The sequence below is a fragment of the Rhinolophus ferrumequinum genome, chromosome 14, assembly GCF_004115265.2.
Source record: "Rhinolophus ferrumequinum isolate MPI-CBG mRhiFer1 chromosome 14, mRhiFer1_v1.p, whole genome shotgun sequence".
In the NCBI taxonomy this organism is placed as follows: Eukaryota; Metazoa; Chordata; class Mammalia; order Chiroptera; family Rhinolophidae; genus Rhinolophus; species Rhinolophus ferrumequinum.
In genome coordinates this window covers 73083303-73098308 of record NC_046297.1, presented here as the reverse complement: position 1 = coordinate 73098308, position 15006 = coordinate 73083303, and the positions used below count along the sequence as shown (strand labels likewise).

At 60.9% G+C, this 15006-nt stretch overlaps 3 protein-coding genes across 4 annotated transcripts; 2 read left to right on the top strand and 1 right to left on the bottom strand.

Annotated features, from left to right (window-relative positions):
- Positions 1–2663: 2663 nt before the first annotated feature.
- On the bottom strand, positions 2664–8866 carry SLC52A2 (solute carrier family 52 member 2). Of its 2 annotated transcripts, none has more exons than XM_033126323.1 (5): positions 8541–8866; positions 7920–8165; positions 6961–7834; positions 6739–6862; positions 2664–6637 (listed from the first exon to the last, which is right to left on the bottom strand). In XM_033126323.1, exons 2-5 carry the CDS (start codon positions 8047–8049, stop codon positions 6425–6427), a joined length of 1341 nt encoding a protein of 446 aa, XP_032982214.1. In that variant the 5' UTR covers positions 8050–8165; positions 8541–8866; the 3' UTR covers positions 2664–6424. The 2 variants fall into 2 exon arrangements, with proteins under 2 accessions (XP_032982214.1, XP_032982215.1); XM_033126324.1 differs by lacking the exon at positions 8541–8866 and adding an exon at positions 8307–8524.
- Positions 8867–8933: 67 nt separating this feature from the next.
- FBXL6 (F-box and leucine rich repeat protein 6) lies at positions 8934–11899 on the top strand. Its single transcript, XM_033126284.1, has 9 exons — positions 8934–9364; positions 9625–9798; positions 9934–9997; positions 10267–10398; positions 10473–10580; positions 10675–10788; positions 10856–11087; positions 11173–11419; positions 11689–11899. The coding sequence occupies exons 1-9, from the start codon at positions 8964–8966 to the stop codon at positions 11837–11839; spliced, it is 1623 nt and encodes a 540-aa protein (XP_032982175.1). The 5' UTR covers positions 8934–8963; the 3' UTR covers positions 11840–11899.
- Positions 11900–12158: 259 nt separating this feature from the next.
- On the top strand, positions 12159–14109 carry TMEM249 (transmembrane protein 249). The gene is made up of 6 exons (XM_033126002.1): positions 12159–12269; positions 12572–12764; positions 13036–13130; positions 13237–13432; positions 13589–13674; positions 13914–14109. Exons 1-6 carry the CDS (start codon positions 12159–12161, stop codon positions 14097–14099), a joined length of 867 nt encoding a protein of 288 aa, XP_032981893.1. The 3' UTR covers positions 14100–14109.
- The last annotated feature ends 897 nt before the right edge of the window (positions 14110–15006 follow it).

Here is a 15006-nt window from a genome sequence, read left to right as displayed (position 1 = left end):
GTCACAGAATAAATTTCTATTATTGTCAGGCATCAAGTTTGTGATAATTTGTTCCAGCAACCCTAGGAAACTAGTACAGTGTGTCAAAGGGTAATTTAAGTCATTGACTAATGAGAGAACCAGGAAAGTAGTTATGAGTTCAAAAGAGAAGTTCAAAACCACAGATTTATATGGAGTGAAGGGATGCTGAAATGAATTTTAAAACAGATGGAGATTTGCTTTTTCCACAGGAAGAAAACACTTGACTCTCCAGTGGACCAAATTTATTTGCATGTCTATAAAAAAGAAGTATTTGCATTGCTGTTGGTCATCTGCAATCTTCAGACCTATAAAATAGCTCAAAGGGGGACAGGCAGGGGCCCAACAGAGTGGGAATCAGGTCCCAGAGGGTGGATGCTAAACAATGTGTGGTTTTCCACTGGAAGTACCAGTAATACATTTTGTTTACTCCAAAGTTTAACATTTTCATCACCGTCTCCCCCCACCCTTTTGATTAAAGAAAAGATCTCAAACAGAGATCTCTCTGGGCCATAAAATGAGGCTGATCTCAGTCAGCATTGCCCAGTTATTTCGCTGGGTGCTGCAAGTGCTCACATACCAACACCTTAAGTTTGCTTTGCTGGTAGTTTTCATAAGAAACCTCAGGTTAGACTTTCAAAACCCTGTAATTTGTTATCTCAGGGTGAGAAACACAATTCCCATTTTGGGGTCAAATTTCTAGTTTCCTGGGCCTTCTAGGAAGTGACCCTCCTGATGACCTGTAAGGCCCAGAATCCACAAAACCCTAAGAGCGTTTTGTAGGCATTGACTCCTTCAAGTCAGCACGAGTCCTGTAAAGCCGATCAGACCGGAGTAACGAGCCACGTGGGCAGGTGGCAGCTGCAAGCCTGGGACACAGCACCAGCTTCCAATATGTATCTTGGTGAAAAGGAGACTTCCTGAACCTGCGGAAATATCTAGGTTGCCATGAAAAGTAAGGACAGTGTCAATAAGAGTCTGGATGGGGATGAGTCAGTGAGAATCAGCTTGATTTAAAAGGGTTGCCTTGGGGCCAGCCCGGTGGCTCAGGCAGTTAGAGCTCCATGCTCCTAACTCCGAAGGCTACCGGTTCGATTCCCACATGGGCCAGTGGGCTCTCAACTACAAGGTTCACCATCCCACGAGGGACGGTGGGGCAGCGCCCCATGCAACTAAGATTGAACACAGCACCTTGAGTTGAGCTGCCTCCCGGATGGCTCAGTTGGTTGGAGCACAGGCTCTCAACCACAAGGTTGCCAGTTCAATTCCTCGAGTCCCGCAAGGGATGGTGGGCAGCGCCCCCTGCAACTACCTGCAACTAAAATTGAACACGGCGCCTTGAGCTGAGCTGCCGCTGAGCTCCCAGATGGCTCAGTTGGTTGGAGTGCGTCCTCTCAACCACAAGGTTGCCGATTTGACTCCCACAGGGGATGGTGGGCTGTGCCCCCTGCAACTAGAAAACGGCAACTGGACCTGGAGCTGAGCTGCGCCCTCCACAACTAAAACTGAAAGGACAACAACTTGAAGCTGAACGGCACCCTCCACAACTAAGATTGAAAGGACAACAACTTGACTTGGAAAAAAAGTCCTGGAAGTACACACTGTTCCCCAATAAAGTCCTCTTCCCCTTCCCCAATAAAATCTTAAAAAAAAAAAAAGGGGGTTGCCTTTCAGGAGTCTAGTAAATTGATCTGGGTTACAGATATTGGCAGTAAAACAGTATTGACTAGGTATTCCATCCCCAAAAAGATGTATTCCGGGAAAAGAAAGGATTGCAACACAGTGCGTGCAGACATGGTGGCCACCACGACACCGCAGCTGATTATGTCAGGCTAAGGTCTCTGTCATACATTTTAGCCCAGGATGCTGGAGGAGAAAGGGGCTTCCTTCTGTACCCAGGAAACAGAACGTGAAACAGCATCCACTGTGTTCTGGCAAATGGCCACGTAGCTTTGCCCTCCCCTGTTGTCATTTGTGAGCAGCCTGGCTCAGGGTGAACAGTCTGGGAGACAGGCTGGAAATGCCGCCTCAGCCTGGACCCGCCCAAAAGGCTTCTGAGCGGCAGCAGCACAAGCTGTGTCCAGAGTCATCTCTGAAGGGAGGAGACCTGAAGGGCCTGGTCCCGTCCTTCATTGGGGACAGTCTCTAGCTGGCACTGACTGCCAGGCCTCAGGCCAAACAGAAGTGACAGACTCTGTGGGGTGGTTAACTTACTGCACCCAACATTTTCAAATGTTAAGAGGTCTGGTGAGCATTCAAAAAAATAATGTAACTGACAAAGAAAATCGGTTGTTTCTGGGACACGCAAAGATAATAAACCAATTTTTTAAAAAAAATTAAGACAAGATCTCAAGGGCCGGGGTGACTGGTTGCTCAGTGGTTAGAGGGCGGTGCTCTTAACAAGGTCGCCGGTTCGATCCCCACATGGGCCAGTGAGCTGCGCCTTTCACAACTAGACTGAGACAACTGTTTGACTTGGAGCTGATGGGTCCTGGAAAAACATACTTAAATAAAAGTTAAAAAAAAAAATCTCAAGGGCCATGGCTAACCGTTTTTGGAGAAGACAGTGAACGTTCCATCTGATTTATAAATATGAGTAATATTTACACTCATTAAAAATTATGTAAATTTTTATTGGAAAAAATGATGACATATATAACCCTGAGACATTATATACATCGAATGCCAAGAATATAAGCAAAAACACCAATAAAGCAACTTACTGAGTCTACAGCAGACCCCAGACATCTGTATTTTTATAAAACTTCATGTGAGGCTGATATACGACCGGGTTCCAAACAGATGGGACAGAACTGTGCGTCCAAAGGTCTGCTGTTCTACATGCTCCAAGGACGGGACAAGAGGGTTTCACCGTTCCCTCAGCTGTGACAGATGGCACCCAACTTGCCTTTGCTCAAACAAGCAAGGAATCATGGGTCTGCATAACTTGGATCAGGCTTCAGGCACAGCTGGATCCAGGCAATCCAGGATGGTGTCAGTTCTGCCTTGCTCCACTTCTCACTCTGCTTGCCTCTGGGGCATCTTCATTCTCACCTGAGCTCCCTGAGTATTTGGGATGACTGACAGCCCCAAGACAGAGCTCATGGTGGGCCCTGATTTGCTCCAATTCAACCACCGCCGGCGGGAGGATGGGCATTGTTACAGAGAATTTCCCGAGGCTGAGAGACCAAAGAGGCTGACAACTGCATGGACAATTTGTTAAGGGAACTTCCACACAAGGGGCGTCTTGGGCAGCAATACAGACCTGGGGCCCTCCGCACCACATGGCAGGTGTTCAAGGGCTATACAGCACAGGGCCAGGTGTGTGGGGCACGGGGGCGTGACCGGCCCCACATAAGGGGAAAGCTGGGCCATCCCTGGAACCAGCACAGGGGGGCCACGGGGGTGAGGTCACTCAGTCTCTGAGGGGGTTTAGTCATGGAACACTCCTCTGCAGGCACCATGACTGGATCGGCTAGGCCAGGGGCAGGGGATTCTGCCATAAACACCCCACCAGAACCCCAGTGGCCTCAGAGACCCTGGAGGTTCACTGGGGAGAATGAGGCCAGTGCTTGGGGCGGGGAGCCCAAGTGACCCCACAGCCATGGGAAGCAGGCTTGCTGGGGTGGGGGCCTGGCCAGCGGCAGATTCTGGAATTGCTGACCTGTGCCCATTCCCTGGCAAGGGGCCCAGCCAGTCCCACACTCCCATTTTCTAGAGCCAGGAAAGCTAGGAGGTCCCTTTGAATCCCATGGAGGAGAAGGAGTCCCTTAAAGGACCATCGTCTCCAGTGTCTCCCAAGTCAGGCAGTGGGGGTTCTGGGCAGATGCGAATGAGGGGACAGGACCATTCTCTCACAGAGGTGCTGTCACATCTACAGCCACCGGGACACACACCTGCCCAAGGCCTCCGTGGGCTGAGAAGAACAGGACTGAAGGAAGGTGAAGGCCTTACCTTTAGTCCCCTGGCCCTGTCCTGGCGCTCACTGGCTATCTCAGGTGAGACGGCCACACCTGGGAAAGGAGGCTGCCTGTGGCCGTGCCCTGGCTGGCCCTTCTCTCGTTCTGAGGAACTGAGGGGCCTGCTCCTGGTAGCGGGACGTGCAACTGTGGCCCTTGTGGCTCAGGCTTTGCTGTCATCCAGGAGGCTGCCCTCTGGGGACATGGCGCCTTACATCCTGCCTTGGCCACGGCCTCCTTCTGGGGTCTTCTGCAAGTCCCCCGGCCCCTGGCCTGAGGGGCCCTTTGGGCAGGGCTGAGCCTCACGGCGGCTGCCACCTGCTGTCCAGTGGGAAGTGCACATGCCCTCATGGGTACTGGGGGCAGGACCCAGCTCTGAGGGGCTGGCGTGGTGGGTGTCCTGCCGCCCTGGCCACTGGCCTGTCCTGGGCAGCCATGAGTGGGAAGGGCGTGCCGGGCGGCATCTTCCTCCCCTTGTTATTTGGCCCCTGCCCTGTTTCCTACAGGGCACTTACAGGAAGGCCCTGGAGACTTCAAAGGGCAGTGGCTTCCCCAAGCTACCCACCCCCACCCCTGGCCCCCTGCTCAGGGCCACGTACCCCCTCCATGCATGTCCCACAAGGCCTTGCCTCTGGGGCCTTTGGGCCTGGCACACACACACATGGGCAGCAGAGGCTCCGTAAGTGCCTTTGATCACTGCCGGACGGGAGGGACAGTAGGAAGGAACCAGGAGAGCCCCACCAGCTCTAGCCCCAGGGTGGGCAGGGATGGGTGCTGATGGACGAGGACACTCAGAGGAGGAGTGGGGAGGGCGCACCAAGGCCCACGGCCATGCCACCCACCCCACCCCTTTGACCTCTTCCCTCTGAATCTCCACCCACCACCACCACCAAAGGTGGCTTCTGCAGCCCCCAACCCTGGGAGGCTAGGGCCTGGCGGGCAGCCTCCTGCCCTCAGGGCTGGGCTGTGTCTGAGCCACTGGGGGCCATCCCCACCAAGGGCTTCATGGAACCCCAGAACAGAAGCTCCAATGGTCAGGGCCTGCGGGTCCTTCCCTCCCACTGGGGACTCGCTCATGCTCAGCTGGTCCTGCCAAAGCAGGAAGGACGAAGGGGGGCAGGGGGAGGGAGACAAGGCCCAGAGGCCCAGGCACAGGCCAAGGCAAGGACCAGTGGCACCTGGGCACTGGAGACCATGGGAGGAGCTGGGGCGAAAGGCAGAGGGGCTGCTGATCCAGCACCCACACTCCCCGCTACTTGTGGCTGCAGGGCTCCCCTGCAGAAGCGGGGCCCTTTGTCTGAGAATGGGGTCTTGAGGCCAGGCCAGCCACATTGGATCACAACCGGGGTTCCTGGCTCCCTGAGGGGAGAGGGGGATCCCCGCCCCACTACAGCCTCCATCCCTCCTGCCTGGCTCTGGTCCTCACTCCGCTTCCCTGTAGCCCTTGTTGTGGGAGAACCCCCGGGTCCGACCAGCACAGGCCCATGCTGGTGCTGAGGCCCCACTCCCCACAGACACCAACAAGCAAGGTCCCAGGGCAGGCCCGGCCGTGCAGGTAGAAGGCAGCTGCTGCCACGTCTGCCTGAACAAAGGGTGTGGGGCCTTTGCGGCATTGACTGCGGAAGAAGCCGGAAACTGGAGGCTGGTGGCTCAGGAGAGCCGACAGTGCTCTTGAGCAAAAGTGTCCTAAGATTGGCTGGAACCTTACACCGCACCCTCCCTCAGTATGAGCCCAGGCCTTGCAACAAACCCCTGGTGTAAATCCCCTGACAGGATTGTTCTCCCCTCGCCCCCAGAGCAGTGGGCAGGCGGGCCATACCCAGGTCACAAAGCCTATCCTGCCAGACCCTCATGCCCGGCTAGCTCGGCCCACCGCATGGTTCGAGACGCTTGTGGAGCAGTGATCTAGCTGGGAAGATGCCAGGTGGGCTGGCATTGGGTGGGTACCACATTCCTCTGACGACTGAAGCCTGTGTAGGACCTCAGCCCAGGCTCCCAGCCTTGGAAGCTGGCCTTTGGGCTGGTCTCAGGGGGTGGGGGGAGGGGGGAGCAATCCTGGGCTCAGAGGGCACAGCCCCAGGTCCCAGGAGAGCAGCTTGGAGGTGGTGGGCTCCTGAACAGCAAGGTCACCGCTGTGCCTTAGGGAAAGCCTCTCCTCACAGGAAAAGTGCTCTAGGGATCAGCACCTTGGACTCAGGAACAAAAATGCTTTACTATGCAAATCCCACGCAGGTGCCAGGGCCACAGCCCCCGCCCCAGCCGGGCCAGGACTCCGGACCTGCTCTGTGGTCCCCACCTGGTAGAAGTGCCAGGGCGTCCTATGGAGTGTGCAGGTGTGCACAAGCATGCCCCGCATGGGGCGGGCCTCCGGGGCCGCGAGCAGTCAGGCACTGTGACGGCCCCGCCTGACACGGGTTAGGCGGAGTGAGGTCCCCACCTGCCCGGATTTACGGTCCACACGGGTCCACACAATCCTTCCCACTGCGGAACACGTGGTAGACGCTGGTGGGCGGAAACATGGCGACAGCACCAAGCAGGGAGCCCACCTGGATGGCCACACCAGCTGCCAGCAGTGCCGGCCGACCCCCGCCATGCAGCAGGGAGCTGGCAGCCACCTTCACGTATGAGAACAGCCCCAGACACAGCACCCACGACAGCACCTGGGAGGGCACACAGCAGCCGGCTGAGTTTGACACGCCCCGCTCTATGGCAAACCTCCCCTCTGCCGCCCTCCTTGCCTCAGTGTCCCCAGTGTACTTACCACAAGGACCGTCCCCGCAGTGGTGCCCACTAGGGGCGGGCAGGGGCTCAGGACTGCCAGCACCATCAAGTAGGCCCCAAAGAGCACACCCAGCAGAGAGAGACCGCCCAGCCCAGCCAGGGACCTGCCAAGGGTAAGAAGAAACTCAGGGCTAGCTGTGCCAGGACTGGGCCCCACCCTCCCTGAGGTCCAACCCCAAGTGGCTTAAGGCCCCTTGTGCACCTGCACAGCACGCCCATGGCCAGGAAGCAGGCGAGGGGGTTGGCGGCGCTGCCCAGCACCACGGCCAGGTGGTAGGACAGACGGCCGTAGGGCAGGCAGGAGAAGCTCTGAATGGCAGGCAGCACGCCGTTGGTCAGTGCGTTGGTGACAGCCAGCAGGCCCAGCAGGCAGGCACTGCGGGCAGGGAGCAGCCGCGGGGATTCAGGGTCCGGGTTGGGCATGGTGCCCGCCGCCCGGACCGCAGGCTCCTGCAGCGGCAAGGCCGCCTCGCCTTCCTCCTCCTCCACTCCTGGGGCTCCCACCCGCAGGCCAGGCCCTGGGCCCCATGTGGGCATGGACGGTGGTGATGGCAACAGCAGCAGGAGACCCTGGAAGGCAGCAGCCGAAGTGACCAGAAGGGCGTTCAGCGCCCAGAAGAAGGTGCTGGCAGGAAAACGCTCTGGGAAGTTGTAGGGGGGCCCTGGGGTGCCGTTGGTGGGGGCGGGCGCGCACTCAAGGCGGCCCACGCCCTGCACGAGGGCCAGCACGCAGGGCAACAGGGCACTGAGGCCCTGACCCAGAAAGAAAGACCGCAAGAAGGCAGGCGGCAGGTGGCTCAGGAAGGGCAGGAAAGTGACATTAGAGGCACAGCAGGCCAGAGCCAGCACCAAGGCCAGCGTCAGGAAGGCCACGGAGTGGTGCTGCCCTGCCACTGTTGCCACCTGGTGCCACAGCAGGGCCAGCAGGGCTGTGCCCACCACACTCAGTGCCTGCACCACCTGGATGGGGATGCGCTCGCCCTTGCCCGGGGCCAGCCGTCTCCACAGGGTCACCAGCAGCAGACCCACGTTGCCCAGTGCCACAAGCACAGACAGGTACGAGGGGAGGCTCCAACCTGCAGGGAAGGGAGGAGGCCGTCAGGCAGGGTGCTAAGGGACAAAGCCGCAGCGGCCCTCCTTCCAGGGCACATTCGCACTCACCCTCGGGAAGGTCTTTTACCACCACAGGCAGCTCCACCCAGATCCCGTTGACGGCAGCCCAGGAGCCCATGCCAAAGAGGGCGACCAGCAGGTGGGTCAGCACCACACGGCCCAGCGGGGCTGCAGCCATTCAGCCAAGGCTGGACCCTCCGGGACAGGGCAAAGGTCACAGCCAAGCCCTTCCTTCCCCACCTAGGTCCAAAGAAGGCGCTTCGTGTCTTCTGGAAACTGAAGACCCTTGGTAGCCTGAAGGAAACAGACGCGCATGCGGGACCACAACCAAGAGACCCGAGTCAGACAGAAGAGGGTAGACCGCCAAGACCAAGGAAAGTGAAGAGTGCCCGGGGGTGGGGTGGGGGGGAGGGGCCAAAGCATACCAAGTAGCACCTGCCGCCGGTGTCGGGACCAGGACACCGCAAGGCCGTCAGGAAGAGAAGCAGGAAGCCGGGCCCAAGGCGCCACGGCCGGCCCCAGGGGACAATGATGAAAGACGGAGCTGACTTCGGGTCCGAGTTGTCAAGACCACCACCACCCTCACCCCAAAACGAACACAGGGACAAGGAGCCGGGGACAGGGGCATCTCTCAGGAGCCCTGCGTACGGTTGCGACTTCTAAGCCCACCTGGGGAGTCCAGGGTTTCTGCGAGACCCAGGACGGCCGGAGCGGACTGGCGATCCTGAAGGGGTGTGGCCGCGGCGGGCGCCGCCCTCGTCGCGTCAGGTGGGCGGCCGAGAGCTGTTCAGGGCGCCGGGGTCCCCGCGCCTCCGGGTCCAGCTCCCGCGCGCTCCCTGACCCGGCGGCCAGCTGTCCCGCCACACTGTGATGGCGCTGCCTCCAGCCCAGGGTCTCGGCTCAACCCAGAGCCGGTGGGACCCGGAATGTGGCTGAACCTCAGCAAGGACTCCAACTCACTGCCGGGCACTCGGGAGAACCCCGGACTGACCCGCCCCCAGCATGGCCCGCCGCCGGAAGTCCCGCCCCTTCCGCCACCGCACCCGCCCCTTCCGCTCTTCTGGGGCGGGCCCTGGAGTGCTGCGGGTGGTAATGGCTCCAGGTGTGGCCCGGCGGGCCCGGCGCCGAGTCCGGGGCGCGCCGCCGGCCGGGCCGCGGGGCCGTTCAGCCGAGGACTGGTGGTGGGATCGGCTGGCGCCGAGCGGCTCCGGGTACCACCTGCTGCAGTCGGACAGCATGCTGTTGGTGCTGCCCGGCCCGGGGCCCTCCCGCGCCCGCGCGCACAGGCGCGTGGCCCGCCGCCCTCAGCGGCTGCCGCCCCTAGGGACCCGCGCTGCCGCGGCCAAGGCCAGGCCCAGACCCGCGCCCGCACCCGTACCCGCGCCGCCGCAGGCACCCGACCCGGGCTGGGGCGACCGCATTCCATTGGAAATCCTGCTGCAGATTTTCGGGCTGCTGGTGGCGGTTGATGGGCCCATGCCCTTCCTCGGCAGGTACCCCGGCCCATTGGGTGCAGCGGCATAGCTCAGGCTGACCGGTTGCCACGGCGCGGGTGGCAGAGGCGGCGGCAGAGGACGAAAGTGAGCGCGTACGCACGCGTGTCAGAGCGCAGTCTCTCACAGGGTCCAGTTGGAGCCCCAGGGGCCTCACTTTGACCTGAGGGATTCTCTTTGTTGTTGTAAGAGTTGCGGCCTCCGGTAGGGGGGGCATCGGTCTCAAACGGCCCGACTCCTCAGCAGAGATTTTCTTCCAGGGCTGCACGCGTGTGCCGCCGCTGGCACGAGGCCGCTTCCCAGCCAGCTCTCTGGCACACCGTGACCCTGTCGCCCCCACTGGCTGGCCGGCCCACCAAAGGCGGGGCCAAAGCTGGCGGGGCCAAGGCCGAAGAGAAGCTCCTTGCTTCCCTGGAATGCCTGATGCCCAGCCGGTGAGGAGCTCCCTTTTTTCCTGACCCCCTCACTCCACCTGCATTGTGTGGAAAGCCCCAGGCACCTTCCTGTGTCCCTACACCAAGGTGATGGGTGGGGAGGACACTGCATCTCTGCCTCTGCTGTCCGCCCAGGTTCTCACAGCTCCAGAAGCTGACCCTCATCCACTGGAAGTCCCGGGTACACTCCATGTTGAAGGTGAGAGCTCCAGGCTGCCCTGCACGCCAGCTGTGATAGTGTGGGGTTGCCCAGTACTTCCACGGAGTGGGTCAGGCACCAGGGGACCCAATGCTGTCCCATGGGGATACCTGCCTGGTTCTCCTTTTTTGTTGTCTCCTTCAACAGGGAGGTAGAAAGGAGGTCATAGCTGAGGAAGTAGAGTGGCGTAAAGTGGCACCAGCCACTGGTTTCTTTCGCTTGTGGACAGCCTGCCCTCCCCCAATCCACTGGCCCTGTGTCTTCTACAGCTGGTTAGCGAGTCCTGTCCTCAGCTCACCTTCCTCAAGCTTTCCGATTGCCACGGTGTGACCCCTGACACTCTGATCATGCTAGCCAGAGCCTGCCCCCAGCTCCACAGCCTGGACATACAGCACTCCATGGTGAGCACGTTGTCCCCAGGGCCCCCGAAGCAGCCTGGGCCAAGGTGACAGATACTCCTGTGCTGGGTCTCCAGGTGGAATCCACAGCCATGGTGAGCTTCTTGGAGGAGGTGGGGCCGCGAATGCGCAAGCTGTGGCTGACGTACAGCTCCCAGACAACAGCCATCTTGGGTGCACTGCTGGTAGGTTGGTGACAGGCAGAAGCAGAGTGGGTGCTGAGCCAGGTACTGCCAGGCACTGAGCCCGTGTCCACCCCTCTCCCCCCACCCCCTGCAGGGCAGCTGCTGTCCCCAGCTGCAAGTCTTGGAAGTGAGCTCAGGCATCAACCCCAACAACACCCCCCTCCAGCTGCCTGTAGAGGCCCTGCAGAAAGGATGTCCCCAGCTGCAGGTACCTGCCGCCCCGCCTCTCCCACTTGTCACGCCCTCCCCACCTGCAGCCTGGGCCTTGCTCCCAGGTGCTGCGGCTGCTGAACCTGATGTGGCTGCCCAAACCTTCCGGACGCGTGGGGACTCCTGGCCCAGGCTTCCCCAACCTTGAGGAGCTCTGCCTCGCCGGCCCCACCTGCAGCTTCGTGAGCGATGAGGCCCTGGGCCGCCTGCTCCGCGGTTCCCCTAACCTGCGCCTGCTGGATCTTCGTGGCTGTGCCCGAATCACACCTGCTGGCCTACGTGACCTGCCGTGTCAGGGTCAGCTCTCCCTGGGGGTGGCTGGGCAGGTGCGATGTGGGGACCCTTGCCCACCGCAGCTCATGCCCACCCCTCTCACCTCCAGAGCTGCAGCAGCTCCATCTGGGCCTGTATGGCATGTCGGACCGGCTGACCCTAGCCAAGGAGGGCAGCCCCTTGTTGACCCACAAGTGGTGCCACACTCTGCGGGAACTGGACTTGAGTGGCCAGGGCTTCAGTGAGAAGGACCTGGAGCAGGCCCTAGCTGTCTTCTCAGGCACCCCTGGCCACTCACATGCAGCCCTGTGCTCCCTCAACCTCAGGGGTACCCGGGTCACACCCAGCACTGTCAGGTCAGCACCCCTCCCTCAGTCCCTTGGAGCCAGTGAGCTTTGCCCCCCATCCTGCCTCCTTGCCAGTTCCAGGGGTCCAAAAGGGGAGCTCATACTGGCCAAGCCCCTGCTTGGGGTTGGCTTCGGGGACACCGAGGGTATTGGAATTGGGCCTCGGTGGCTTGGGTGGCAGAGTCAGTTGCAGTCCCTATCCTGGCCCAGCCCTGCTGGGGCCTGGGCCTTCTGGGAGCCCGTGGCTCAGCGCCCCCATGCCTGCCGTGCCCCCACAGCTCTGTGATCAGCAGCTGCCCAGGTCTGCTGTACCTCAACCTGGAGTCCTGCCGCTGCCTTCCCAGGGGCCTGAAGCGCGCCTACCGGGGCCCAGAGGAAGTCCGGTGGTGCCTGGAGCAGCTGCTCACCAGCCTCCCCTCTCCCAACTAGGGAGCCCACCCCATACCCTTCCCGTTTTGGATGTTGGAATGCTTTGTTACAATAAAAAGTTTTTAAGAACTCTCTGTGATCCTTGGGGTTGGGGTGAGGGCACAAGGCTTACACCTGAGGGAACCACTCTGGGCTACAGCTGGCCTGGAGCCTGTGTTGTTTGCAGGGTAGTCCCCCAAGGCCCCGGATTCTGCCTGTGGCTGTTGCGCCTTGCCTGTTTACTGCTGGGCTGTAATCTTGGATTGAGTGCATGTGTGCCCCATCCTTGGGGATACTGAGGCACGATGTCTGGTGGTTTGGGAGGCTCTGGTCTGGGCAGATGTGGCGGGGAGACGGGAAGGTCCTGCTCAGCCACAGGGTTTGGTGTGGGGGACCTGCCTACAGATTTCAATCCATCTTAGGCCTGGATATCCCGCCAACCCACCTTCAGGTAAGGACCCCAACCAGGTTGTACAAGGGGCCTCAGGTGGGTGGGGTGGGGACTAGCAGGGAAGTGCACGCCCACTTCAGGGGCCTGACCAGGGGACTCTTCAGAGAAGGGGTGGTCAAACGTACAGCCTCTTCTAGAATCCTCCACCTAGAGCTTCTAGAACTCAGACGCAGCTCAGCCTGGAATGCCACCTGGTGTCGTTTTGCCTGTTGCCTGAGAGCTCCAGCTCCTTCCTGGATGGCAGCCCTGGAGACTTTCTCTTCCCAGGTAGGAGTGCGACTGTGGGCCGTGGGTCACGGTAGGTGAGGTGCCCAGCTGACCGCCTGTGCCTGACCCAGGCCCAGGCCCCCAAGGGCTGGATCAGTGGTCCGCCCACGACTTCCCATGGCAAGCTCTTCCAGCTCTGGGCCCTAGGACTCTTTTGCACCGAGCGCCACCTGGCCAAGCGCCTCAAGAACAACAGCTTCTATCCGTTCACACAGCAGCAGCCCAACGGTGCGCTCGGCGGGTGGCGGGGCCCGAAACCTGAACCAGGAGGGGCGGGAGAACCGAACCTAGCGAGCAGGATGCAGGGGCGGGGCCTGGGTCTGAACGGGGCGGGACTGGGGGGCGGGGGCGGGGCCAGCTGGTGTCTGGGGGGCGGTGAGCGGGGGCCCCGGCAGAAACTGCAGCAGGACGCTGACCGCGCCGGGAGCCCTGGCACTGCCACACCCGGCTGCGAGCGAGGGCTGGCTATCCTCATGCGTGCCCGCCGCGCTGCCCCCAGTCTTCGTGCTCGAGTACTACCTGGACACACTGTGGAAGGGGATGCTGCTTTTCGTCGTCTGCCTCTTCCTTATCAGCTTCGGTGTCGTGAGCCAGGTCTGAGCTCCCGGGCTGTCCCCCGCGGTCCACCTCCCCTGGAGGCCCGGCCCACCGCGCGGCGCCCCGCCCCAGCCCACTCAGAAGATCCCCGCGGCACCCGCAGGTGCAGAAGCAGGAGACGTGGGGCCTCCCAGCGTACGGCGTGGGCGTGGGCCTGTGGATCATGATCTCGTCGCTGCCGCGGCGCCGCCTGGTGCTGAACCACACACGTGGCATGTACCACTTCTCCATCCAGGGCCACACCGTGTATCAGGGCCCCATGCACCTGGTCTACGTGCGCCTGGCGCGCAGCTCAGACGGTGACGCACGGGGCGGCAGTGGCGGGCGGGGAGAGGGTGTGCAAGGGAAGGGGCCCCTGCTTGGGAGCCGGGAGGGGCGGGCAAGCCGGCCTGCTGCCCCTCCCCCGAACCCCGCCCCCCTGGAACCCCCAGGCTGAGCCGCGTGCCCCTCGCCAGCCTACGGAAGGTGCTTCTTCCAGCTGGTTCTGTGCGGCTACAAGTTGGAGCCTCTGGTGCTGGTGCACCTGTCAGAGCGCTACGAGGTGGGTTCCGCTCTGCCCACCCCAGGCCCAGACGCTCCTCTCCCCTCCTCAGTTCAACATGACTGAGCACTGCTTACGGTCTTAGGGTTTCACAGGCAGAGGGTGAATACGACGTGGGCCTCCGCCTGGCCTTTGCGCTGGAGCGGCCGGGAGGGCTGACGGGAAGGGCTGGCCAGGGGTGCAGCAGCGGCGGGGCATCTGCTGTCTGGACGGGAGCTCACTGCTGCCCGCGCCCACAGCAAATGGAATTTCTGGGCCGGCACATCGCCCGGAAGCTCAACATTAACTACTTCGACTGCCTGGACACGTCCTACCGGCACGTGGTCCGCCACTGGCCGCTGGGGGCCGCCTTGAGCCCAGGCGTCTTGCTGCGCAAGACAAAAGCCTACGACAAGCCAAGCTCTCAGTCTGACCTAGACGTGTGACGCGGCCGGCACCCCCACCCCCTCCCTCACCCCCAGGACCGCATTCTCCCTCACCTCCAGTCTCCCACCGCCACCCGCCCCTGGATGTCCTCTCAGTAAAGCTGCCTCTTGCTCCCAGCAGTGTTTTTTTTTCTGCAGGGGTGGGGGCGGGCTCCAGCTCCAGGGTCTTCCTGGAGTGCACACCTCCCAAGGCCTGGGAAGGCAGTCTGAGAGCCACCCCCACACCCCAGCCTGGGTTGGAAGATGAGGGTAGCAGTGGGAGCGAGGGTGAGTAGCTCCAGGACTCTAGGAGGTAGGACCCATCGTGGGACAGAACACACTGCCCCTTCCAGCCTGCAGCAAAGAACTGGTCCGACCTGGCCTCAGAAGAGCCAACCAAGGAGTGGGATCCAGGATTCAGGCCCTGATTGGTCCAGCCTGGCTCAAGTGCCTGTTTCTAGTCCAATCAGCAGTGGCATAGGGCACACTGCCCTGTGCCTGGAGGTAAGACACTTCCAAAGGTGCTGCTGCAAAGTCCCAGGCCAGGCTGGAGGGTACACCCATGCAGTCCCTGGAGCTTGTTCCCAGGTGCCTGCTAGAACCCGTTGTCTGGTGGGTATTCCTGCCTTCTGGGTGCTGGGAGCTGCTGTGGGAGCAGAAAAGGCAGTGGGCCATGGGGACCCAGGAGTGGCACCTGGCTCTGTCCACCTGGGTCTGCTAGTCAGAGACCCAGGTCTCTGGTGACCCAAGTCTTAGTGCATTGTGTCAGCTGAGTGTCCCTGGAACCAGGATCAGCCGCATAATTTGCAGGGCCCCATGCAAAGTGAAAATGCAGAGCCCCTTGTTAAAAAAAACTATGAAGAATTCCCATCAGGCCAAGTGTGGGCCCTTCTGAGCTTGGGGCCCTGTGCGATTGCCCCGGTAACGT

What these genes read in the sequence shown, in the direction of transcription:
- TMEM249 (XM_033126002.1), top strand. Translation starts at nt 12,159, where the DNA reads ATGTGGCGGGGAGACGGGAAGGTCCTGCTCAGCCACAGGGTTTGGTGT. An exon ending in CCTGGCGCGCAGCTCAGACG is followed by an intron (nt 13,433 to 13,588) that starts GTGACGCACGGG and finishes GCCCCTCGCCAG; the next exon opens with CCTACGGAAGGTGCTTCTTC. An exon ending in ACCTGTCAGAGCGCTACGAG is followed by an intron (nt 13,675 to 13,913) that starts GTGGGTTCCGCT and finishes CCGCGCCCACAG; the next exon opens with CAAATGGAATTTCTGGGCCG.
- SLC52A2 (XM_033126323.1), bottom strand. Translation starts at nt 8,049, where the DNA reads ATGGCTGCAGCCCCGCTGGGCCGTGTGGTGCTGACCCACCTGCTGGTC. An exon ending in GGTAAAAGACCTTCCCGAGG is followed by an intron (nt 7,835 to 7,919) that starts GTGAGTGCGAAT and finishes CCTTCCCTGCAG; the next exon opens with GTTGGAGCCTCCCCTCGTAC. An exon ending in CTGCGGGGACGGTCCTTGTG is followed by an intron (nt 6,638 to 6,738) that starts GTAAGTACACTG and finishes GTGCCCTCCCAG; the next exon opens with GTGCTGTCGTGGGTGCTGTG.
- FBXL6 (XM_033126284.1), top strand. Translation starts at nt 8,964, where the DNA reads ATGGCTCCAGGTGTGGCCCGGCGGGCCCGGCGCCGAGTCCGGGGCGCG. An exon ending in TGGACATACAGCACTCCATG is followed by an intron (nt 10,399 to 10,472) that starts GTGAGCACGTTG and finishes CTGGGTCTCCAG; the next exon opens with GTGGAATCCACAGCCATGGT. An exon ending in AAGGATGTCCCCAGCTGCAG is followed by an intron (nt 10,789 to 10,855) that starts GTACCTGCCGCC and finishes CCTTGCTCCCAG; the next exon opens with GTGCTGCGGCTGCTGAACCT.